Source organism: Trachemys scripta, chromosome 1, assembly GCF_013100865.1.
Source record: "Trachemys scripta elegans isolate TJP31775 chromosome 1, CAS_Tse_1.0, whole genome shotgun sequence".
Taxonomy (NCBI): Eukaryota; Metazoa; Chordata; order Testudines; family Emydidae; genus Trachemys; species Trachemys scripta.
The window spans coordinates 88,346,764-88,373,030 of record NC_048298.1 but is presented as its reverse complement, the minus strand read 5'-3'; the positions used below and the strand labels follow the sequence as shown (position 1 = coordinate 88,373,030).

General features: G+C 50.2%; 1 protein-coding gene across 2 annotated transcripts; it reads right to left on the bottom strand.

Annotated features, from left to right (window-relative positions):
• Window positions 1-1,044: 1,044 nt before the first annotated feature.
• NAGA (alpha-N-acetylgalactosaminidase) lies at window positions 1,045-21,896 on the bottom strand. 2 transcript variants are annotated; one of them, XM_034775043.1, is made up of 9 exons: window positions 21,758-21,896; window positions 14,237-14,414; window positions 9,416-9,590; window positions 8,963-9,140; window positions 7,950-8,044; window positions 5,540-5,701; window positions 4,865-5,062; window positions 4,128-4,271; window positions 1,045-3,293 (listed from the first exon to the last, which is right to left on the bottom strand). In XM_034775043.1, the coding sequence occupies exons 2-9, from the start codon at window positions 14,389-14,391 to the stop codon at window positions 3,111-3,113; spliced, it is 1,290 nt and encodes a 429-aa protein (XP_034630934.1). In that variant the 5' UTR covers window positions 14,392-14,414; window positions 21,758-21,896; the 3' UTR covers window positions 1,045-3,110. The 2 variants fall into 2 exon arrangements, with proteins under 2 accessions (XP_034630934.1, XP_034630926.1); XM_034775035.1 differs by having other exon boundaries at window positions 21,639-21,877.
• Window positions 21,897-26,267: the final 4,371 nt, after the last annotated feature.

Here is a 26,267-nt window from a genome sequence, read left to right as displayed (position 1 = left end):
TGTATGGGAGATGGGGAGAGCAGTGGGCAGCCATTTGCTGGTGTCACTTGGTGCATGCAAAAGCCTGGCTTAGAGCCCTGTTGCAAAGTCCCCTCACCAACTAGTTAACCTCTTCTATGCCACATATTCCTCGAATCCATATGCTGTAGCCTGTCCCATTCATCCAGCCTAAGGGGCCACTAGTGTTCTGAAATATTCTTCCCACTGAGTGAGGAGCTAAGCCCATACCACTGGAGGAATTCTGCATCACTGCACATGTGCAGAATTCATGTCCCCTGCAGATTTCTTTGCTTCCCTGCAGAAAAATGACTTCTGATGGGGAAGCCACAAGAGTGGTCACATATCCCTCCCTGGCAATACAGGCAGGTTGGTTCAGGCACCCAGAGCAGCTGGTAGACATAAATCACTGCCAGGAGGGGAGCTGGGCAGTCATATGTGTGTGAGAGAGAGACACCGTCCCTTTCACTTGCTATTGTGGCACACTTGGTGTGGAGGGACAGGACTTCAGGATGTTTCTGAGGAGGTAGGCATGGGGCAGGCTCTGTCCCTTCAGGCAGAGCAGAATGTAGCAGCCGGCCTGCTTAGTGAATTCCCCCAGAAGTATAAAACAGTTCTAAAAGTTTTAAGGCTCCTTTACATTGCCAGAGTGGTGTGAAGGACAGTAGGCCTTAAAAATGCTTATGGTGCTTTACTGATTAGAATTGGTCTAAATTTTTGGACTGAAAAAATGTGCTCCCTGCACTGTTTGCTACTGACTTTTCTGGTGATGGTCAGTAACTGATATAAATTGAGTTTGATTCCCCAGCCCTCACTTGCTCTTCAATTGCCTATGATGTAACACTGAGCATATGGCTGTATATATTGGTTGACTAATAACTAGAAATAAAGGATCAAACCTCGCTACATTACTATTAGGCAAAGGGGTTTGGGGATTTCTTCCAATGCTACTCACTCCCCTTCTCCATCCATTGTATTGTAGTTTAAATAAATTACCTAAATAATTGAAACCAGCATGATTACATTATTTTGACAAATAAAATATGCTGAATTTTGCAAAATTTTAATATCGGGTGCAGAATTTTTAATTTTTTGGTGCAGAATTCTCCCTGGGTAGCCCATACCCCACTTCCCCCAGCCCTTGAGCTGTCAGTTTGGACACAGCTGGGATGAAGAAGATAGGCTGTTTTCCTTCGTTACAACGCTCCTCTTCTGCTCATACAAATACATTATTCAAACATTAATTCTCTCGCACAACTTACACTGTAACACATAGTGACAGAGTTCCCTTTCAGACGATGGAGTGCAACCAGCTGTGGCTCTGGGGCCCACAATGCAAGTGACAGGCTCCTAATGCAGTCCCCTGGCAGTGTATTAATGGCTAAAAGGCTGTTGGTCATGGAAACTTACAAATACATACACAGCTGCCTTTCCCTGAGAAATCCTGGAATGTTGGGCAGCTAGAGACGGAAGGGAGTCTGTTCCCATCCAGCAGGAACCAAAAAGTTCAGGTGCTGGGTAGGCTAGTGCTAACATGAGGCAGTTCTCGGCTGGACAAGATTGTGGATGCACAAGTGTTTCTGAGCCCCAGTCAGGCAATGAAACAGACACTGGACACAGCTTTCTCTGCTGTGTACATTTAGCAGTGGTGTTTTTCTAACCATAAATCAGTGGAGAATACTGTAAATCTCCACACTGTTCTGTGGACTAACTGAAGAGGAAGGCTGCGTGGAGCAGAAGCCGGGGAGCCAGGCAGTCCTGTTTAATTTCTGCTCTGCCACTGACTTATTGTATAGCCTCCCTCTGCCTCAGTATCCAGCAACAGGGCAATACTAAGGTTCACCCAGGCTGGGAATCTGTGACGATCAAGCTTTTATTTGTAGGGCACTTGGAAGATGTTAAGTGCTAAATATGACTAATAATCTTCAGGTATGGGTGTGGTATTGTCCCCAATTTACAGACAGGGAAACTAAAGCTTGGTCTACACCCGTGGTCCTCAACTGATTTACCCTTGTGGGCCACATATGCAGCTCTCTCTGTGTTACATGGGCTGCATCCACACAATATATACACTACCTGTATGGCTGTGAGGATGTCACATGGGCCGCAGCTGTGTGCTGATTGGGCCTTGGGTTGAGAACCACTGGTCTACACTTAAAAATTAGATCAACCTAGCTCCATCGCTCAGGGCTGTGACAAATTATCCGCCCTGAGCACTGCAGTTAGGTTGGTCTAGCCCCTGCTGTTGGCATGGCAGAAGAATTCATCCATCTACCTAGCCACCTGCCTCTTGGAGAGGTGGGATTAACAACACCAATGGAAAAGCCCCACCATCAGTGCAGGAAGGGTCTACATGAGGGTGCTGCAGCCCCACAGGTGTGCCACTGTAGCAGGGGTAGTGCAGACATTGCCTTTAGCAACTGCTAGGGTATGTGCAGAGTCAGCATTGAAATTCATGAGTTTCATACTCCCAGGACCCTGCTCTGGCTAATGAACAATGCTGCCTCCTACAGGCGCTAGTGGTTTTACAACTGGAAGGGTGTGAGTTCCACTGACTGAAGTTGTCATTCTAAGCGAAGGAAATGGTAGGAAAGTTCTCCTCCACTGGAACATGTGATTGCCAGTATAGCACCTCCAGGGAGATCGCTCCTCGTGATAGGTACGACAGGGGTCAGCTCTAAGGCCCTATTGCAAATCTAGGGAAAATGACCTCTTCACCGAGCTGCAATATTACCTTCAGCTCCTACTACTCTAGCGCGGGATCAAAGCCAAGCGTTCAAGTAACGAGAGGTATCAAAGGCTCACAGTGACCGTGTTCTGCACTTGCCTGGTACCATCCAGGGAAGGGTCTCAAAGCACTTTACAATCAGTAATGAATTAACCCTCATCTCATGCCTGGGAGGGAGGTAACAATTCTCTCTGGTTGACAGAGAGGAAAACCAAGGCACAAAGAGGTTAAATGTAGATCATTAGTTTGTGACTGTGAACAAGCAAAATGTCTGTTCCATGCAGCGATGGAAACACTCAGGGGAGTCACTCCTGGCCAGAGAGCAACATGTACCCATTGGGGCTGGATAAAATCAGAGCTGGCCCCCCATCCTCTTCCTTTGGCTTCACAGTGCAAATGGATGGAAGCCCCTCCGCTGGGGGTGCTGTCTGACAAAGTCCATGGGTTGATCCAGGTACATTGTGGGATAGAGGTACCACATGACTACGCCCGAGGGGTTAACGATGACAGTGAAGTTCTCTCCAGCCTTCAGGCCGCTGATGATCCCGCCACTGTACACATCCTGTGCCTGGAAGAGACATGGTTGTTACCAGCATTTCCATGGTTCCTCTCATCCCAAAGTATGTAAAAAAACCCTTTACTTCCAAGGCAGATGAGAGATCCCAGGAAGTGTAGCCCGATCTGGCAGGCCAAGTAAGCAGCTGTGCAGCGGGGCACGGTAACGCTACACAACAAGGGCAGACTATTGTATCCAGCCCCAAGGGATTTTGATCAGAGGCTGCAGGAGTGGGAACGACTCCATTGAAAATACCCAGAGGCAGAATGATCCCAGGAAACCCAAGGCCCATGATAATGCTCCCCCTATCACCTCCTAGAAATCTCATCCACACACTGACCAGGCCTAACTCACTTTGATCTGTGAGAGCCACGGGGACCACAGCCTAACTGCAAGCACACCATCAAAGTCCCAGAGCCAGGCTAGTCAGTGATTTGGTACGGTTGCAGCACCATCTTGGAGTGAGAATAGGGGCAGGAGCTTTGGAGCTGTTTCCCCACCCCCCACAACGTGTAGGGCCCAGCGCCCACATTCAGGACTGCAGCATTCAGAGTCCAGCCTAATCCCTGGCGTGACTATGCCAAGGGAGGGATGAGTCCCAGCACTAGTGGGTGAATGTAACTGGGTCTGTGGCTTTGGCTTGTGGTCTCCAAAAGTACTACGTGTTGTGTGAGGCTGAGGGTGGGGAGACAGAACACTACATTCTGGGGAAGAGAGTAGGAAGGGGGACTCTGAACCACAAAGCATCGTGCGTGAACATGGGGGCGGGGCTCCCCACTCTGTGGAGATAAGGGGCCTCCGTGGCAGGGGCGTTGGGATGGGACCTGGTGTGCTTTCCCTGCTCACCTCGTACATGGCGCTGGTGGAGAAGTTGAGCTTGCTGAGGGAGGTGGTGTAGCGGTACGGCATGTCTGTCCGCCGGCTGAGGAAGACCAGGGCACTGGCTGAGTGGGAAAGCGGGCGCAGGAACACCTCAATATGAGACTTCTCCTAGGGAAGCACAGGGGGGAGTAGAAAGAGGGAGTTTAGGTGCATTTCCAGCTTCTCTGCACCTCTCCCTGCAGCTGCCACCCACTCCCCCAAACGCTCGTCAGCTCTTGGGATGGCTCATGAACCTGCCCTGGCAGGGGCCTGGAAGCAGCATGGATCAAGTCTCTCTGCTGGGCATGAGATGCCCAGCCACACACTGACACATCAAGCATCAGTAGGAGGGAGTGAACTGGGGTTGTTTGATGGCCGCCCTCCTACCCACCGTGGCCCCAGAGTGAGTCCCAAGAATAACCCATTCCAAACCAAGAGACAAGAAAGGGCATGGGAGGACAAACCAAGCAGCTGAGTCCGGTGGGGAGGGAATGGAGGAGGGGAATACTAGAGCTGTTTAACAAGCATGTCTTAGTTCAACTCTTCCCCTGGGGAGGCCTCCCCAATATTGTGCTTACCCCATAAATTCCCAGCTAACCACAGCCATTCCCTGACTTGGCTCCCCTGACGCCCAGCCAGTCCCTCTCAACGGCTTTCCCCCCCATCTACTCCCCTCTCCCTGGCCCTTATGCAGTTGGGTTCCCACACGCGCTCTTCTGTACCCTAAGGACTCTGCGGCCCTGGATTCCCAAGGGGTCCTGGTTGATTTTGATCATCAGTCGGTTCTGCAGGATTTCCCTGGAGTTGCGGGAGAGGGTGCGGAGGTCTGTGGACATGAAGAGTGGGGCAGCCAGCACCGTCCATAAGGCCATCTGGGATCGGGACTGTTCATCGCTGAGGCCAAAGTTTCCAATGATCAGCTGTGGCACAGAGGGGGAGGAGCCAGGCAGCGGGGTGGGGTGGAGAGGGAGAGAGTGGAAGAGCAGAAGGGCCGGGGAATACACATTAGCGAGACAACTGCTGCTCTCAGTGGCAGGACCCAGCCCATGGAGAGCACTGGCATCCTGGCAAGCCCTTTCCCTCCCCTGCAGGTGGAGCATGCCCAGCTAACACAGTCGTAAAGATGTCCAGCCCCATCTGTGCTCAGTGATGTTAAATATGTATTAATTATAATACCAACATTTTAAAACCCCACCTTGCCCCTAGTCTAGACAGGGCCTTTCACGGTGGATGAGGGATGTGGCGTGAGGGTTAGGTAGCTCTGGCAGCCTACAGACCTGTATTGTGTGCCACGGGCTAATGAATTCCTGCCAGCCATGATCTCCAATTCTCCACCCTGCTTCTAGACAGGAAATCCCTGGAGACCTTCCTCTCCACCATCCACAGCCCAAAATTACCATGTCCGGGTCATTCCAGTGGCCAGGGCCAGCCACCGGCTGCAGCACATCCTGATTTGCTGAAAACCAGTCCACGATGTTAAGGACGCTCCTCCAGGAGTCCTGAATGTCACCATAGTTACGCCAGAGGTTACAGATGTTCGCCAGGAGGGTGTAGTTCACCTGGAAGAGAACAAGGTGTACAGGGGGAGGCGCTCGGGTGAATGGGAGAGAGGGGATGTGACCACAGAGCTGTGGGATACACCTCTGTCATGGAGCGGGAGGAAAAATACCCCCCACACACACACACTCACACTGTACTTATCATCGCTAGTTCAGAAGCCACTGATGAGACTCACTGGGAACGCTGGGCTCAGTTCAGAGCAGGGGCGGCTCTAGGCACCAGCAAAGCAAGCAGGTACTTGGGGCAGCCCATTTGCAGGGGCGGCAGCTGGCAGGGATCCAACCTTGGAGCTGAGACCCCATGGGACCCTGGGAGCTGTAGTTCCTTGGTTAGCTCCCTGCCTATAGAGCCAGCCCTGGAACAGGGAAAGAACTACATTTCCCAGCATTCCCTTGGCCACTACCAACAGGAAAGGGAGCAGGAGGGAGTGAACTGTGAACAGGGAACAAGTGTGCCTAAGGAGCAGGTGGCTTTGGCCCAGATATCCCCTTGAGAAGACATCCCCAGACTGGATTAGGGATACTGGTGTGACCTCACCTTGCAGCTCCCAAAGAAGGAATTGGGAGGAATGAATGGACAGTGCCCCTCTCTATCTGAAACCTAGCAAGGTAGGTACGTGGATCCCGCTAGAATTTAAAATGAAAAGTAAGGGAGGGGAGGCTAGAGGACTTGGGCAGCTTTAGATACAGTACCAGGCATGTAGGAGGATTTCCACTTCTGAGCCATGGAAACAGAAATTGACTTTTCCTTTCCAGATTTAGCTAATATTCAGAAAGGGAATCCAGCACCTGCCTTCCAGATTTGAACACCTCAAAATTCAGGAGTGCTCAAGCTCAGTTTGGGCAGCTGTTACTTCATTTCTCCCAAATCAAATATACCGATCCACTGTAACTTGCTGTAGAAAAAGTAGGATAAATTGAGCAAGAAATGCTTCCCAGTGATTTTTAGGACTGGAATTGCTATTTTCAACAGCCATTGCTTTTTGTTTGTTTGTTTGTTTGTTTAAAAGGAAGACAGTGATATTGCATTGGCAAATTCCCCATAGAAAGAAAGAGTGGAACAAAAGAATAGTAAAGGCACCTCAACTTTTCTTCATTTATGTAGGAGAGTCTTATAATATGCATCCAGATATCCTCCAATCACACAAGCTGAAAATTGTTCCATTTTACTGCAGTTCTGTAACCATATGGGAACCAATTCTGTCTGTGTTCTGTGCACATCCAAAATTCCTGCTCTATGACCCGCCCTGGGAGCAAGTTACCACTGACCTGGAGAGCCCAGGGCTGGGGCAGCAGGGGATGCGTGTGGGGGAGGCCCAGAGCTGGGGTGGCAGGGGGTGCAGGTGGGGGGGGGGGGGAGCCCAGGGGGGGGGCGGCGGGGGGGGGGGGGGGGGGGCCCCCGGGGCGGGGGGGGGGGGCAGCCAAACATTTTTTTTGCTTGGGACGGCAAAAAACTTAGAGCCGGCCCTGGTTCAGAGAGCCTTAGTGGCCAAAAGGTGTTGATGGATTTGAGGGAATCCAGAGAAGTGCAACACCAAGCAACTAAGGGGCAAGGTGCCTCATTTGTGGGGAAAGCGGAACAGCCCGCCTAACCAGCTAGAGGCAACTGGGGGTGGGGGAGGATACAATGACCATCCACGAGTACACTTGAAGCGTGTAAGCTATGGGGGGGATGAGGGGGATTGTTCAGGGTGATTCAAAGGCCTAGAGCACAGGTGGGGGTGGAATGAGAGTGCACCAAGGGAAAACTCATGATCCACTGTGGAGGAGCCTCCCAGGGGAGTTGGTGGAAGGCCAATCATTGGAGACATTTAAAACTGGACAATGCTCTGAAGAATAGATGGGTAGGGAATGATCCTGGGTTGGCTGGGATAGGGATGGAGAAGAGGTGTCCTACAGGCCTCTTTTCCACATTTAACTTCAGTGATTCTCCTGTAGACATCATCACTTTTCAGGAGTGTCCTTTTACATTAACAACCCGGCCCAAAGATTGGTACCACTGCCCTTCCTCCTGCACCCCAACCTGGCATCCTTCCACGTGGATCCACAGCCTGTCTGACTGCTCACAGTCCCTTTGGGAGATCAGTGCACACAAGCCAATCATAGCAACTGGGGTGGAGGAGGGGTAGGAAAGGAAGGCATTAGGAATTCATACAACGCTGAATAAAAGCTCCCCCCCCAGGACAGTCAGTGCAGGACGTTTAGAGGAAAATCAAAGGAACCCCAGATCTGCCAGGGCGAGCCTTACCTTGGGTGGAAGCCCTCCCTGATACGCTGGCCAGCTGCAGGAATAGGCAATGGGACGGCCTGTTGCATTCAAGGCCATTGCCATTTTAGGGTAGCCTTTGAGAGACAAGAAATCCAATTGGTCAAGGAAATGGCTGGCATTGACCAGGGGGAAAAACAGCAGCACTTTCTGGAACGATCACTCAGATGAACGTAGTTACATGGATTTTTAATGTGCTATTTTAAGAGACACACAAGTAGAAAGAAAGGGGCTCAGGGATGGTGGGGGAGAGGAGAGGTGAATAACAGAAGCTGCCTTCCTTAAGAAATCAAATATTTGAGGGCTTCTCCACCCATACTCAGATCCTGAGGCTGAAACCTATCCCCCCACACCATCAGAACTGCCAAACCACCAGGTCCCCCACCAAAACACAGACCCATCAGACAAGCCACTCTCCGACCACCAATGGGATTTCTGTAGAAAAATAGCTGTCTTATGGCCAGTAAGGACAATCTCCCCCGTGCTCCCCATGACAACATCCTATGCACGTGTAAGGGTCTTCTCTGAAGGTTCTGTAGCCCCACTGTAGAGCAGGTATCTTGGACACCTTCTAAAATCTTAGCTAGGGACCTAGCCTGGAGATGAAGATCCAGAACGGGAGGCACAAGGAAATGCCACGACGTGAGTTTGTGCCCGTTAGCAGAGGGGTTCTCAGCCTTTTACCAAGCCAAAGTCCCATATTCAGCCATTTCTGCGCACCCCTCTTGAAACGTGCCACCAGCATCCTCAGAGACTGCCCCACTTCCCCTGGTGCTTCATGGGAAGCACCATGAGCATCAATGCAATGAGTTATGGAGATGGGGAGTAGGAATTGAGATGGCAGCCCAATTCTCCTGACACGTGCAAGAGCCCCCACAGGCTGTGAGAGCCTTTGCTTTAGCATAAAGAAAAAATGTCTTCTCAGTTCCTCTGACACCGAGGACAGTAACAGTGGTGTGGTTCCAAGTCCACACAGCCCAGGAGACAGTCTTTACCCTGAGCCTGCTCGTCTTCTGATGAGTAGCAGCCATCCAGCTTCAGCATGTCCACGCCCCACTCCGCAAAGGTCAGGGCATCCTGTTTGATCCGGTCCAGCGTGGTGCCTGGGTAGCCACCGCATGTGTAGTTGCCCATGTCTCCATAGATGCCCAGCTTCAGTCCCCGGGAGTGCGCCTGTGCAAAGGAGAGGGGTGTGAGAGAGCCTGAAAGCCCCCGGCTGCCACTTGGAGCAGGTGTGTGTTTGTGGGGGGGAGCATGTCAGAGTGGACAGCACTTTAGCTTCTCTCACTGCTCTAGAGCGTCCCTTCCCACATCTCTCAGGGTCACGGACCTCATGCCTCAAGGCCACGAGATGTGATGTGACTGAAATACCGAGAACCCACCCTGCTCCCCATCTCCTGCCCCTTCCCTCTCTGGATCCTGCCTTTACACCAAAAGAATCAGCTCACGTAATCTGCCAAAGCTTTGATCCCTCTGGGAAAACGCTTGGGATCTGGGATCAGTTTCCCTGTTGCGTCCCGCTTCTTCGCCATCCAGCAATCATCTATGTTCACATATACGTAGCCCAGTTCCTTCCAGCCATCATCCGCTAGACGATCTATCATGTCAACAAAAAGTTTCTCACTTCCTCGGGGATGGGGAGAGAGAGAACAGGCTCAGAGCAGACAGAGGTAACAAAACAAACCCATTATTAATAACAACACTTAGCACCTGCTCTTCTGTATTCCCAAAGGCTGCTACAAAAACCATTGAGTCATTCAACCTTTAACCAAGATGGAAAAGACCTTTTAGGTTCCATCTTCTCCATCACTGCCAATGCAGGGGTCGGTCTCCACAGCAGAGTCTCGAAGGCTTTGTCCAGTCCAGTTTTAAAGGACCCCAGTAATGTCCACTTCTCCTGGGAGTCTCTTCCCTTGTCCACCAGATCTCATCAATAGGAAATGTTTCCCATTATTCCTCCTTGTAGCTCGCGGAGCCTGAACAATTCTAAGGCACTTATCTGCCCTCCGTGACTAGTATCTGAGCCCCTCACCATGCCCCTGTGAGACAGGAAAGTGCTGTTATCCCCATTTTGAAGATGGGGCAATGGAGGCTGAGGTCATATAGGGAGTCCATGGGGAGCAGCAAAATGAACCTGGGGCTCCCAAGTCCCAGACTAGTGCTGTAACCACTGAACCATCCTCCCTCTCTTTACTCGCCTTGCTGTTTACACCCTTCATGCATTTGTCAATAGAAGCTAGATCCCTCCCTCAGTCCTCGTGGCCTGTGCAGACAGACACATTTTGTCCATTCACTCTCTCCTTTCAAATCATGCCCTCCAACCCCCATCAGCAGTTTTGTTCTTTAAATTCTCTCTCCAGTTTCTCAATCTCTCTCCGTTACTGAGGTCCCAGAACAGAACACGCAATTGTCGGTGGGGACCTCATGAGGCTTGTACGGAGAGGGGCTAGCCCCCTCCCTCATCAGCCATCCCACCTGGAGTTTGTCAGCTTCTGGGCTCCAGACTGAGCCTCAGGGGGGCCTACAAAAAGGGCTACGACCCATATTGCTGCCAAAGTCCCCTCACCCCATTCCTGGCCTGCTTGGAGCTAGGGGAGGGAACAGAAGGAGTTAGAAACCTCTATCGGGGACAACAGGGACTTGGGAGGCTTCTGCATGAGGTGATCTGGGCCTAGAGAGAGATAGTGAGTGCGGATCAGGGAGTCGCCATTGAACTCCCACTGCTCTGAAACTCTAGTTGCATGGATTGGGCAGCTCCAGCACTGCAGGGACTGGCAACCAGAGAGAGATCGATCCAACCCCGCACGTGCTGCCAAGAGGGAGTTGAGACCAGGAGGATTCCAGGCCAGGGAAGAGCGAGCCTGGCCAGAGTCTGGAGAACACCCTGTCCTGCCCAGGGTTGAAGAAAAAACGTGAAGGTGACTTTTAATTGAAGTTAGCCAATGCCACAGGGCTGCAACACTCCATCTCAGGATGCACCACCTCAGCCTAGCATCTTCCTTGGGAAGAAAGGGTTGGAGGAGTTTGAGAGTGTGCGGAGGTGGGGAAATGGCTTATTTATCCATGTTCATCAATTAGTTAACCGTAACCCTTTCCTTCCCCAGATCCTAGCTTCCTGTTCCTAATAAAGTCCCCCTTTGTTATGCAGTTATTTTTGGTGTGCCATTCCTTTGCTGGGATTTGTTTTATTTACTCTATTGTCCCCTGTGTCTTGGGCTTTCCACCCCTTGCCAGCTAATAGTATGGTCACTGATTTCTCAAGGGCTGGCCCCCCTGTGTACCTGGCACAGCAAGGAGTCCCTTGAGTGGAGGCACCAGGAAGGAAAAAGCCAGGCAACGCAAAGAGAATGGACAAGCTCCAAATATTGGTGATTGGTGGGAGAAGAAATGGGGGGAGGCTTTGTCCACCCCTCCGGGGGAGTGGCTACAGTTATGATTTGTATTGTACCCCAAGCAGGACCAGGACTGCACAGTGCCGGGAGATGGTGCCCATGCAGAAGAGCTTGGCCTCTGAGACGAGCTGCTGTGAAGGGGCATCACAGAATGACCACAGGGAGGGGAGGAGGTTGTGCAAGAGTCACAGTGACAGGAATATATAATTATATAGACTAGATAAGTGAAAAAAAATACATGGTCGGGGCTCATTCATATTATATGTACATCAGCAAACCCTGCGGGGCACCCAGGCTGTGATGTCTCTTCATACTCAGCTCCAAAGCATGAGTCCTTTCGCACCCACGCCACACTGCAAGATCATCATCCTCCACCTTCCCTGACTGTCAGCAGGATCAAAGAGTGAGGAGGGGAGCCAGGGAAATGGCTGCTTGATCATTTTACAGGGCCGAGAGGGACGGGCTGACAATGTTTCAGACCTCAGGCTGGTGCTACAGAATGCCCTTTGGCCTTTGCTTTAAGCACAGTACTTCTTGGTGTCCTCAGCACAGAAACAAGCAGCCTCCTGATTCACCACAGCGTGGGGGCCCCGGTGTGTTTCTGCTGCTGGAGAGAGAGGAAACATTGTCCCTCCCCTTCAAAAAACAGTGTCTTGTTTCTATGGGGGAGGGGGGGGTGTTGAAAGGTCTGCTGGGATTCCATACACTGGACAGGAGATTCCCAAATTAGATCTGACATTTCCATGAATAAGAACAGCAAACACAGAGACACCCGCTGGAGTACAATTAGGGGATGTCAACCCTGTGGCTTCAGGTCACACGTGGAACACCCCATCCCTCCTGTAAGGAGAAGGCCGTTGGCTGCAGCCAGATTGTAAGGCCTAAAGCCTAAGGCCTTCGTCTGCAGCCAGATTCCAAGAGCAGCCAAGCAGCAGCCATGAGCTGAGAAGCAGGAAGTCACATCCTCACATTCCAGCTAAATTACATTAAAACAACGTAATATCGGGCTGTTAAGAAGGCGATCCTGTCCTAATAGCACCCGCTATCACCAGATAAAGAAACAGATCTTAAGATGGTTAAAAAAAAGAAAAAAAAAAAAAAGAAAACCTTAGTTTGATAGCATCCTGTCTGTCAATAAATCATTATTATTACTTATCAGTAGTTGTGGTTGTGAAATCTTCATTTCTTTATTGTTTTGTCATTATGGTCTCCACTTCCCTATTGTTTATCTGTATGGTCTCTGTGTCGTTCTTTAATTGTTTCTGTCTGTTACATAATTAATTTTACTAGGTGTAAATTAAGGTGGTGGGGTAGGATTGGTTCAAGAATTTTGTTACACTATGTTACGATTGATTAGTAACATTTTAGTATAATGATTGGTTAAGTTCCAGCTAAAAAGAACTCAAATTTCACTACACCTCTACCCCGATATAACGTGACTCAATATAACACGAATTTTATATAACGCGGTAAAGCAGCGCTCCGGGGGAGTGGGGCTGTGCAGTCCAGTGGATCAAAGCAAGTTCGATATAACGCAGTTTGACCTATAACGCGGTAAGATATTTTGGCTCCCAAGGACAGCGTTATATCGGGATAGAGGTGTATATAAACTGGGGTCCAAAAGGAAGTTATTTGGGAATCAACTCCAGTACACAGCCCCAAAGATCAGAGCTGCCAGACCTCACCACTCGGCCAACGACACCGTGCAGAAACTGGAGTCCCCCAGATGGACCTGATCCTGACTGGACATCAAGAAAAGTTCATCTGTCTTATTGAGAGTGGCGAGCACTGTATGTGTAGCATGTGCATTCTGGTTTTGGTGATTGTTAATAAATAGAGGTGATGTAGTATATTACTGTGTAAGGCTCTTTCACTGGTAAAAGGTCCTGCAGAAGTAGTATACACCCGGAGCCCTACGTACTGGGAAAGGGTAGGTGCTTTTTGCCTGGAGCCCTACGAATGGGGAAAAGGTGGGGTGCCCTAATGTGTGCAGGCATAATTCATTTTGCTAGGTGTAAAATTACCTAGCTGGGGCCAGGAAGAAGTGTCCCTCCAGGATGTCATATTGCATAATTAAGTGTGTGATGACAATTTTAAGTCTTCCTCTGAAGACTTGGTGCTGCTAGCGGTGGGAGACAGATGAGATGGACCAGTGCGGCGGTTTCCATGTCTTCAATGGCTTTCACAATGTTTTAAAATTACTCTTCATGGCACAGAGATGTGATGGTGCAGGAGTTAGCAATCTTTGCCTCACATCTGACTTGAGTCACATGTGAAATGAGTCTGGTTCTCTCACCTCAGATCCTCATGAGCCGGATGCTATGGCACAACTTAGCTCCTGCTTCTCTGCAGCCTCCTCCGCCACTCCCCAAAATGTCTCTGTTCCAACCCCCTAACTACCACCCATGCCTTTTATTTCCCCCAGCTGCCAAAGAGCTGGTAAGGGCAAGGGTGGGGGGACTCATGTCCAGGGACTGAGAGTGAGTGAGGGGTGTGGAGGAGATAGGGCATGGGAGGGATGGACTCTGACTGAGGTGTCTCTGAATGGCGGGGGAGCACATGAAAGGAGGGGGATGCTGGTGCTGCTCAGGGTGTCTCTGAGTGAGGTGGGAAGGGGCACTGGCTCAGCCCAAGGTTCAGAGTTCCCCCTCTGCCTTCGCTCCTCCAAAGCACTGAAGCCAAAAGCTATTCAAACAGAGCACTACAAAAAGGTGATGCTTTAGCCCTTGACATGCAGAGGGGAAGCGTGGGAACTCTTCATGGTGCCCTCAGCTGCAGGGCGAGCCAAAAGTGGGGGTAGTTTGCCCTTTCTCCCTTGACGCCTTGTCATCTCCACACAGAACTTCCAGATACAGCCCCCGGTGTTGCCTCACTCACCTGATGCAGTTGTCAGGGTCCGTCTCGCAGTCAGTGTTGCAGCGAAATCTCTCCCACGCCAGCCAGCCCATCGGAGGCGCCTGCATGAGCCCATTCTCCAGAGCCAGGGCACGGGCCACTAGGGCCAGGCCAGACACAAAGGCTGCCAACTTCATTGATCTGGAGAGAGGGATAAATGCTGACAAGAGAGAGACAAAAACCTTTCAGTGGAAAGAGCCCTCTCCTGCCTCAGAAATCAATGGGGTCCACTCGGGGGATCCTCCCTCTGCAGTGGGTCATCCAGCAGGTCACAGGGCTCCACCCACCCATCCACCACACACAGACTGTCCATGGGGAGGAATATGAGGAGATATGGCATGTCCAACCCATTCCCCCAACCCAGCTTTATGCAAATCATGGCCCTTTGTTATCAGCTTCAGGCCACCCCAGCTGACCTATTTATGTAGGGTTCTACAGTGGCTCTAGTTGTTAATCACCCCTCTCGGCCTTTGTTTAGCTCGGAGGGGAGGTTGTATCATCTACTCATTACTGCGTTAGGGTTCCTTCCATTGCCCCACTTCCTCTTCCCTCTAGTCCAGCTGCCTGAGCGTGTTGTCATTGTTTCTCCACAAACCCCATCTCCAGTATAGCAATCCGTGAGTAACCCAGAGCCCAGACTGTAATTATGCATGTTACTACACCACCTGCACCCCAGCATTCCACCCATATGGCCTCCTAATATTCTACCTGTACGCCACTATGCCATCACATACCGTCCTGCACCCCCAAAGCTCCAGAGGAAGATACTTGCATCCTGGCCCACACATCCTTCAAAGCACCATGGTGTCAGGTCCTCCTCTCAATTACTCATTCTGGTTTGCACAGCAATCCTCCTGCATTCACTCCCTTACGCCCCATGCATGCCAGTCTGCCATAGCAAAATGGCTTAGTCCAATGCCCCATCTGTCCCCCCCCCAAGCACCTCAGTGGTGACAGTTGCACCCCAAAGCACCACTGTATCCCTACCCAGTGTACTCCAGTGCCATCATCTACTAGCAATGGCCCAGCGCACTCAGACGTCCCGAACGTACACTCGCTGCCAGCCCCGTAGTTCAGCGACACACCCTCCCAATATCCTCTCTGAGCTGGACCATTGGCTTTGGCTGCGGCGAACTCTCTGTTTCTGCTGTCCTGAGGAGGATGCAGTGTTCTCTGGCTCATAGCTGTAAGGCCTTTCTGCTCCTGGGCCACAAGTGTGATGGGAACAAACAGGTGATCAAAATCTCAACGACAGGGTAGTGCAGACATGGGGCGGGGGAGGGAGTGTGTCTACACAGCACACTAACCCCAGGCTCTGACAAAAGTTTGAGCCCAAGCCCCACTTCTGTCCACACACAAGCCAGTCTGACTCGAGTGGCAAGCACTCAGCACCTGGGTCCTAGGGCCCTGCTAGAAGGATGGATCAGAGCCAGGTCCTGCTGCGACTCAGGTCCAAGCCCTGTCATTTTGCAGTGTGGACGCAGCTCAAGCTGCATACCCGAGTCCGTAGTGCAGTATGGACACGTTAGCATGGCTGTGAGCCCCGGGTCCAGCAATTGTAAGCCCAGGTTTCTAATGCAGCGTGGGCTCAAGCATAGCGCTCAAAACAGAGTCCACAAGCCCAGGGTTTACAATGCAGTGCACATGTAACTAGGGGGGTCCTCTGTGGTGACTTCAGGCAGCACAGGCTGTGTGGTTGGCTACTCAGGTTGTTACAGAGCCAGAGACAACTACAGAGCCAGTGTGTGTCCAGCAGCCTCAGTAAAGAAGCCTGCTTTGTGCTCATTCCAATGAGCTCTGTCCTGGGAGATACTCCAGACAGGAGCAGAGAGGATCTGGATGCGTGGGGTGCATTCAACTACACCCATTTACTTGGCAGCCCCAGTCCTTCCTGGTTTGGCTTGTCTTTTTCTAGTCTTTGATTCTCACTTCTGCCTTAGGAGACCTTCAATAATAGGTTGAGCGGAAGAAATGTATTTGCTTTGGCTTGCACTGTGTTTAAAGTCAGATCCTGCTGCTTATCTGCACAACATCTCCAAACTGTGTCCTTCCCTCTCCATTCCCACTGCCAAGGTATTAGTCCTGCTCTAGTAATCTCTGTTTTGGCCGTAGCACCTTCCTCCTCTTTAGCCACCCGGCTTCCTCCCTCTGGCCCATTTAACACTTTGCTGCCAGGATAGTCTTCCTTCCCTTCTGCTGGCCCCAAGTCCCTCCCCTCTTCTTGAATCTGCACTGATTTCTCCTCATGTTCACCATACAGCTCAAAGGTCTCCTTGCTCCCCAACCTCCCCAGAATCTGACTCCACTTCTGCTCTCATTTCTTGTTCCTACGCACTCTGCCCTGCACTACGCTCTAGCCACTTTTCCCTCCTGATTGTTCCCTTTGGGGGGTGCTGGCACTCAGGGCTGAACAGAGGGTTTTGGGAGGCGTGGGGCAAAATCTGAAACTGAGGCCCTCCCTTTAAAAAAAAAAAAAGACTATCACTGAAGGGCAGTCCAGGGGGTAGAGGTGGGTTGGAGGGGAGTCCACACCGCACTCACCCCACAGCAGTGGTTCAGCTCCTGTCCCATGGGGTTAGGCCCAGCTCCGCTCTGGGCGTTGTGACCTGGCACATGGGATCACCGGGCCACTCAGGTTTGGCTCTCATTTTGGAGGGGCCACCAGGCCAAATTCCATGAGTGGCACTGCGACCCCCGGGCCAGGTCTCAATGCCATTCAGCTCTCAAACAGGTGCTCAGGGTAAACTGCCCCTCTCTGGAGCACTAGTACAGACAGGCTGCCAGCCTTCTAACCCTGTTCTGAGCACATCTACACAACACAGTGCTTCTCTCACGGAAAGAGGTTCTAAAGGGCTTGCATCAGGCGTTTAAATGTGGTTGTGGTTAGAAAAAGTGCAATGTTGTCAACTTGCGCAATTTCATTGCGACTCTTGGAATAGTTGGTGCTTTCCTTCAAGCCCCAGCTCCTGGAGTCATGTGATTATGTGGGAGATGCTCAGCATTTAAAAAACAAACAAACAAAAAAACCCAACCAAGCTACAGTTTCTCTCCACAACCATGAAGGTTAAAAGCTTGAGACCATGACCCCTTAAATGCTATATCCCACAAAGACAGAACGAACCCCAAAGGTATTACTTTAAAAAAAAACTGATTTCAGCCAATTGCATGATTTTGGGGGACTATCTCATGATTTTGAATGCTTGGGATTGACAATGTTGAACATACATGATTGTGTAAAAATGGTACTGTCTTCCTCATCTGCTCCCTGTGGATCTTCTACCTGTCTGTTTAAGTTAACGACAAAGACAAATTGCGGGTGCTATTTGCCCGGAGTCAGAAGTGAGGATACAACGTAAAGCCTCACTAGGGGAGGGAACGGCTGGAGTGAGGAAGGGGCCCGGCTGAGTGTTCAACTCAGCCTACATAAGGAACGAGGTGTGTGACTGACTGGTCTGTTCTATGTGCAGGCAGCAGCTTGCAGAGGGCACCAGAGCTTCCTCTGCCTGCAGTACCAAACGGGCATTCTGTGGGCCTGATTTCAGTGGAAATGAGACTTTTCTGGTTTTCACCCAGCTCACTAGGGTTCTATCCATCGATACCTAGAACATTCCCCGAAATTTTGGAATTGGTCTGGTGCAGTTCTCAAAAGTGACAGAGAAATGCCGTTGAGTGGAGTGTAGGGCCTTGTGTTGCTTGCCCAACCAGAAAGAGAAACTTGGTCTAAATAGTACAGAAAGGAGAAGCTGTGGTCGAGGTCTGGGCAGCTGCCTCTAGGCTTCCCCTTTCTGTTGAACAAGGTATAAATCTAGTCTGGAGATAAGGAATCAAATCTTGAAGTGGTCACAAGTTCACAGAGAGATACACACAGACAGCAGGGAGATTACAGCTGTACAGACTGTTTGTTTTTTTGTAACTTTAGCTGCAGACACCAGGGCAACAGCCACATTATAAATACCTAGATAGATAAGATAGAATCAAGCATGGCAGGTCTCATTACTCCCTGAGGAGATGGGTCCATATGATGAAAACCTCATTCACTTCAACTCCAGTCAGCACTGGTGAGGCCTCAGCTGGAGTACCGTGTCCAGCTCTGGGGAAGATGTGGACAAACCGAAGCGAGTCCAGAGGAAAGCAACAAAAATGATAAAGGGTTTAGAAAATCTGACCTTATGAGGAAAGGTTACAAAAACTGGGCATGTTTAGTCTTAAGAAAAGAAGACTGAGCAGGCACCTGATAACAGTCTTCAAATAAGTTAAGGGCTGGTAGAAAGAGGACGGTGATCAAATGTTCTCCCCGTCCACTGAAGGGAGGACAAGAAGTAACAGGATTAATCTGCATCAAGAGAGATTGAGATTAAGATATTAGGAAAAACTTTTTAACTGTAAGGATAGTTAAACTCTGCAGTAGGCTTCCAAGGGAGGTTGTGGAAGTTTTTAAGAACAGGTTGGACAGACACCAGTCATCAGGGATGGTCTAGGTGTACTTGGTCTTGCCTCAGTGCAGGGAGCTGGACTAGAAGACCTCTCCAGCCCTACATTTCTATGATTCCATTACAGTTTCTGCACAGGAGGGTCCACATGGACTAAAATAGCAGGGAGAAGGGATGCTCCTTGTCAGGACCAAGTTGTACTGCCAGAGCTGTGTAGAGAAATCTAGGGCAAAAACAACAAGCAGTGGCGGTGCAACGTAGGTCAGGAGTCAGGTGCAGCTGCAATCTGTGTGCAGTAAATTGGCATTAATGAAGGGTGAACAGTAGCTAATCTGAATCCAGTCATATAAAGCAATGAGTTTCCTTTGGGAAAAAATTGGGCCCTTGTATATGGGCCAGATTGTAACCATATCACCAAACTGACTGGGCTGGTCCCAGCAGAGAAATACCTACCTTTTGACCTGCCACAATCAGAGCACCCACCTGCAGCTTACCCCCCACTGGGCAAGTATGTTCAGGTTCTCAAGGTCACAAACTCCTCCCAAAACATGAAGGAGAAAATGATTTATACCATACTGAGATGTTGGGCTTATGCTGAACGCTAAAGAAAAGTGGTGCGTAGGCAGCTGCATTTGTCCAGACAATAAAAAATAAAGAGAAGCAGAACTCCTCTGTGGTCTGGAGCACAGGACTGGCTGGAGACACGTCCCTAACTTCTGCCACTGATATGCTGTGTGATCTTGGGCAAGTCTGTCTGGCCCAGATCCTCTGGCATCACTTTCCCCCCCAATCTCTAAACTGGGACAATAACCTCTCCCAGGGGGTTGTGACGCTTACTGCGTTAACGTTTCTCTAGTGCTTTGAGACCTTCAAAGGGAAGGTCCTACAGAAGCGCAAAGTGTTATTTTTTATTGATAAAGGAGACGTGTTAAAGAAAGGACTGGGACATGGCCTGCTCTAAAAGCTTAGGATCACCTTCTCGCTTTGATCTGTGCACAAAACTCCAATGGATATCAGACGATGATCATGGAGATGCTGAATGTGCCCCCTAAATTCTTTAATACAACTGACTGTTCATAACACACTGCTTCTTCCTAGGGGCCCCAGTCCAACACCAGGGAAATCAACAGGAGTCTTTCCCTTGACTTTAACGGGCATTGGATTTTGCAATCTCCCCTAAGATAAAATTGAGAAAGATCCCCAGAGATCTGAGAAGTTTGAGGCCCCCACCTTGGGGAAACAGTAGTAATCTAAACATACTTACAATGAGGGGATAAGCAGCTCAGAGACCTGGGGAACGGGGACATGGAATCTTTAACTTTTAGTTTATTTGTCCCAAACTAGCCCCAGGTCAGTAGCGATTGCAAGTTGTTACCATCTGATGGCTTTCCGTGAACTGCATGGAGCACTGAAGGGTCTCAGGCCAGCTCCTACCGGGACAGATTGCTCACGTTGCAAAAAATCACCTACACAGCTTGCAGCCTCAGCAGAGGTCAAGAATTAACCAGGTCTAGAGTCGAGTGAACTATTCCTTATGAACAACATAGCTAATGAATTTGATCCTGGTTTCAGGAATTAGCCATGATTTTGACTCATCTTTGTTATTCATAATTGTGCAATGAACATATGCTAGCTTATGGGGTGACTGTGAATTATTAGTTTCAGTTATTCATTATTCAGGGTGTTTTACTGGTTCCCCAAGTCACATGGGACTGTTTGTGCTCCTCAACTCAAAAGACCAAAACTTTAATAACAAAATTCCTGTTCCACCCCAGACTTCCTGTGTGACCTTGGGCAAGTCACTTGGTCTCTCTGTGCATCCATTCCCTATCCATACAATGGGGATACTAGCACTTCCCTACCTCACGTACATTAAAGATGGTGAGAGACTCAGATACTACGGTGACAGGGGCCATATAAAGAGGGTGAACACTCCTGACACCAACTGTGATCCCCCTTGTCTGCATCTGAATTCGGGTGTTCACATCAGGAGCAGCCACTCCCCAACGTTGTGCAAACAAAAACCGACTCCAAAAACGTTAAACAAAGAGCCAGGCAGGGGACAGGCTGAGAGGAAAAAAGCAATCCAGGGCTGGGACAAATGTTTGTGAATCGTTTTGCCTCCAATCACTCAGTGCTAGATCATGAAAAATAGGTTTTTTTTTTTCATCTTTAGGACTAGCCCTGCCTTGAAGTACATTAATGCAGGAAGCTGGTTCAATATGCACTGTACCTACTCTGCAGCTAAGCAGAGCACTCTGGTCTCCTGTGCTAGTCAACTGGCACTCTTCACCAAGGAAGCAAAAGAAAATCTGAATGGCGGGATGGTATTATTGCACCTTATCAACTGAAAAAGAGCAGTCCCTGGATAGGAAGTGACCATAAACCAACTCTGGTCTCAGACAGGGTGGTAGGGTGACCAGATGCCCCGATTTTATAGGGACACTCCCGATTTTTGGGTCTTTTTCTTATATAGGCTCCTATTACCCCCCACCCGCTGCCCCAACTTTTCACACTTGCTGTCTGGTCACCCTACAGGGTGGAACACTGCACGGTCCATGCTAATGGAGTAGTCTGCATCTAGGAACCCAATTCAAACTCATCAACCACTGGAAACTAAGCGCCTGGAAAGAAGCACATGGCTGAGCTCTGGGTAGGCGGAGATGGAAAGACGTAGCTGCCGAACTAGCAACCCGAAGTCTGCAGCACCTCATCCTGCAGGATCCCAGGGCACTTTTAAGATTGTACAGCTAGAGCCCCCCCGCCCACCCCGCTGCCAAGCAGCCGCCTTTGGAGCGAAGGAACAAGCAGCATCAGCCCTCCCCGCGGCTGGCAGGATCTGTCCGGTTCTTGTGCCTCCTCCACTCCGTGGAGGCCCTTGTAGCCGGCAGCGCGGCAGCCCCGTGTGCCCGCAGCCCCGTGTGCCTGCCCGGGCCCCCTGCCGGCTCACTTACCTGGGAGGAGAGGGATGGTCCAGGCGCCGGTAGCTGCTGCAACTGAACAGCTCTTACCAACTTAGCCAGGGGAGGGCGGGCAATCACGTGATTCCCCAGCCACTGATCTCCTGACTAACCGGTTTGGTGACTTCGGAAAGTCGGGACGTTCAGAGCGTCAGCTGACCGGAGCCCTGCCGGACTCCCGAGCTGTTGTGTCCCTCGGGAGCCGCCGCGGCCGCTCCCGGTGTGGGAGGGGAGCAAAGACGCCCACTTCCCGACTCCCGATAGGAGGAGTCGGAGGCAGAAGAACAACGCCCTCCTCTTCCCGATTCCGCATTGTGGGGCCTCAGGCTGTACGATCATCATAATCCTGAGAGAGCAGCCTGGCTGGCTGGGGCGGGTGACAGGACGGCAAATGTGAAAAATCAGAACGGGGGTAGGAGGTAATAGGATCCTATATAAGAAAAAGACCGAAAAACCGGGACATCTGGTCACATTAGGAGGTGTGCGATTGCTGAGCCTGTGATCAATACCAGGTCAGCCTGGGCGCACACAGTATTTACCTCTCTAGATATGATTGTGGTTCCTAAAGGCACTATTATTATAGTTGTAATATGGTAGAACTTAGAGGGGTTCCACTGCATTAGGCCCTATACTCACCCTGTGTCTACACACGCACAATCGTCCAGTGGTTACAGTACTAGCTTAGGACCTGAGAGACCCCACGTTCAATTCTTTCCTCTGCTAGACTTCCTGTATGACCTTGGACAAGGCCCAGATCCTCAAAAACATTTTTGTAAAAACAATGGCAGATAAATGCCTAAATACCTTTGAAGATCTGGGCGTTAGGCCTTGTCTACACTGCCACTTACAGCGCTAAAACTTTCTTCACTCAGGGGTGTGAAAAAATACACCCCTCAGCGATGCAAGTTTCAGCGCTGTAAAGTGGCAGCGTAGATAGCGCTACAGCACTGGGAGCTAGTCCCCTCGCCGAGGTGGTTTTATTACAGCGCTGGGAGAGCTCTGCCGCAGCTGTGTAGACAACCCTCTGTGCCTCCAGGGGTGCTGGAACAATTTTTATACTGGGGGCACAGAGCCATTGAACCAAACTGTAAACCCTGTATATGATGGAAACCGCTTCAAGCCAGCGGGTGTGGCAGCACCCCTAGTTCCAGCACCTATGTGTGCCTCTGTTCACCACCTGTAAAATGGCTCTTCCCTACCTCCCGGGAATGTTGTGAAGATAGATACTGTCTGGGGTGAGTTGCAACCACACATGCCAACCTCAGAGCAGACTGCAAAGAAGCAGGGCAGAGACCCCAAACTGGTGGTATATGCCCAAGAGGACTATCTTGTCACTCAAGCAAGCTGGACTTGGTGATAGTTGGTTGCTATCCACCAAAGATCACAAAATATTTCAGGTTTTTCCCAGTCTCAAGAGACCAGTCACTTACACTGGGTCAATTTGTACCTTAGATCTCACACCAAAGATGCTTGTGGCCAATCCTATAATAAACTATCTAAGGATTTATTAACAAATAAAAGAAATGAGAGTTATTACAAGTTTAAAGCAGGCAGACATGTATACACAAATGAGTTATAGTCTATGGTTCCAAAAGGTGATAGAGTTATAGTATCAGAGGGGTAGCCGTGTTAGTCTGAATCTGTAAAAAGCAACAGAGGGTCCTGTGGCACCTTTGAGACTAACAGAAGTACTGGGAGCATAAGCTTTCGTGGGTAAGAACCTCACTTCTTCAGATGCAAGTAATGGAAATCTCCAGAGGCAGGTATATATCAGTGTGGAGATAACGAGGTTAGTTCAATCAGGGAGGGTGAGGTGCTCTGCTAGCAGTTGAGGTGTGAACACCAAGGGAGGAGAAACTGTTTCTGTAGTTGGATAGCCATTCACAGTCTTTGTTTAATCCTGATCTGATGGTGTCAAATTTGCAGATGAACTGAAGCTCAGCAGTTTCTCTTTGGAGTCTGGTCCTGAAGTTTTTTTGCTGTAAGATGGCTACCTTTACATCTGCTATTGTGTGGCCAGGGAGGTTGAAGTGTTCTCCTACAGGTTTTTGTATATTGCCATTCCTGATATCTGACTTGTGTCCATTTATCCTCTTGCGTAGTGACTGTCCAGTTTGGCCAATGTACATAGCAGAGGGGCATTGCTGGCATATGATGGCATATATAACATTGGTGGACGTGCAGGTGAATGAGCTGGTGATGTTGTAGCTGATCTGGTTAGGTCCAGTGATGGTGTTGCTGGTGTAGATATGTGGGCAGAGTTGGCATCGAGGTTTGTTGCATGGGTTGGTTCCTGAGTTAGAGTTGTTATGGTGCGGTGCGTGGTTGCTGGTGAGAATATGCTTAAGGTTGGCAAGTTGTCTGTGGGCGAGGACTGGCCTGCCTCCCAAGGTCTGTGAAAGTGAGGGATCATTGTCCAGGATGGGTTGTAGATCACTGATGATGCGTTGGAGAGGTTTAAGCTGAGGACTGTAGGTGATGGCCAGTGGAGTTCTGTTGTTTTCTCTTCTGGGCCTGTCTTGTAGCAGGAGGCTTCTGGGTACACGTCTGGCTCTGTTGATTTGTTTCTTTATTTCCTTGTGTGGGTATCGTAGTTTTGAGAATGCTTGGTGAAGATCTTGTAGGTGTTGGTCTCTGTCTGAGGGGTTGGAGCAGATGCGATTGTACCTCAGTGCTTGGCTGTAGACGATGGATCGTGTGGTGTGACCGGGGTGGAAGCTGGAGGCATGAAGGTAGGCGTAGCGGTCGGTGGGTTTTCGGTATAGGGTGGTGTTAATGTGGCCATCGCTTATTTGTACGGTGGTGTCCAGGAAGTGGACCTCCCGTGTAGATTGGTCCAGGCTGAGGTTGATGGTGGGGTGGAGGCTGTTGAAAGCATGGTGGAATTCTTCCAGGGTCTCCTTCCCATGGGTCCAGATGATGAAGATGTCATCAATATAGCGTAGGTAGAGAAGGGGCATGAGTGGACGAGAGCTGAGGAAGCGTTGTTCCAGGTCAGCCATAAAAATGTTGGCATATTGTGGGGCCATGCGGGTGCCCATAGCGGTGCCACTGGTCTGGAGGTATATATTGTCACCAAATTTGAAATAATTGTACGTGAGGATAAAGTCACAGAGCTCAGCAATAAGTTTTGCTGTGTCATCATCAGGGAGTTATAGTAGTCTGTCAGCTGTGAATGTCTTTTACGGCTAACCCAGGTTGACCTGGGGATCTCTGCTTCTGTTTTGTAACTTTGGCACTGTGAGAGTCCAAACAGCATAAGAGATGAGAAATTTTCTTGTCAGCTATTTTTACTTCCTTCTTCCAGGTTTCAAGCTGATGGGACAAGTCCTTTTGCATCTATCCTCTTCATAGGTTCAAGGGGGCAATTAACAAAGTCTTTGTATTGTGATGTCACACGATGGCCTATTTAGTTTTGACAGGCCTTCTTGATGGGCAGGAGATGATCCCTCCTGACTGGATTCATAGGCCTTGGCTACACTTGCAGATGTACAGCGCTGTGAGTTAAACCTGACTTCATGCAGCTGAGTAGGGAAAGCGCTGCAGTCTGTCCACACTGACAGCTGCCCAGCGCACTGTCGTGGCCACATTTGCGGCAATTGCAGTGCTATTGGGAGCAGTGCATTATGGGCAGCTATCCCACAGAGCATCTTTTCCCATTCTGGTGCCATGGGTTGTGGAAAGGGGGCGTAGGTGCGGGGCATTCTGGGTGCTGTCCCAATGCCTCGTGATGCATCACTTTGCATCCCAGAAATCCCTTTGTTTCTGTCCACCTTTGGCGCCATCTTTCAACGGTTTCTGTGTAGTGCGATCTGTCTGCAGGAAATGGAGTCCGAACTGCTGAGGCGTATGCTGACGAGTCTCGCCAGCACATCACGTTTGGATGTCGAACTATTCCTTAAGTTCCAAAGTGACAGTGAGAGTGAGGGTGAGGAGTCCGACGATGCTATCGAGCCGTGTAACGCGTACGACATGAAATGGCTTGTGGCATTCACGGACATGCTCAGCACTGTGGAACGCCGCTTTTGGGCTCAGGAAACAAGCACTGACTGGTGGGATCACATCGTCTTGGAAGTCTGGGATGACGAGCAGTGGCTGCAGAACTTTCGGATGAGAAAAGCCACTTCCATGGGACTGTGTGAGGAGCTTGCCCCCACCCTGCGGTGCAAGGACACAAGATTGAGAGCTGCCTTGCCAGTGGAGAAGCGGGTGGCTATTGCAATCTGGAAGCGGGCAACTCCAGACAGCTACCGGTCGGTCGCAAACCAGTTTGGAGTGGGAAAGTCGACCGTTGGAATCGTGTTGATGCAAGTTTGCAAGGCCATTAATCGCATCCTACTCAGAAGAACCGTGACTCTGGGTAACGTGCAGGAAACAGTGGATGGCTTTGCACAAATGGGGTTCCCTAACTGTGGAGGGGCGATAGATGGGACGCACATTCCTATTCTGGCATCACCCCACCTAGGATCCGAGTAGGTTAATCGGAAGGGGTATTTCTCTATGGTTCTCCAGGCGCTTGTGGATCACCGTGGGCGTTTCACTGACATTAACACAGGCTGGCCTGGAAAGGTGCATGACGCACGCATCTTTTGGAACACTTGGCTGGTCAGGAAGATGCAGGCC

Excerpts from the sequence above, each read along its gene's own strand:
- NAGA (XM_034775043.1), bottom strand. The coding sequence starts at position 14,391 with ATGAAGTTGGCAGCCTTTGTGTCTGGCCTGGCCCTAGTGGCCCGTGCC. Across the intron at positions 5,702-7,949 it reads AGGGAGGGCTTCCACCCAAG|GTGAACTACACCCTCCTGGC; the intron begins GTAAGGCTCGCC and ends GTTCTCTTCCAG. Across the intron at positions 3,294-4,127 it reads CCACCAGCGCCATGTACGAG|GCACAGGATGTGTACAGTGG; the intron begins GTGAGCAGGGAA and ends TGTCTCTTCCAG.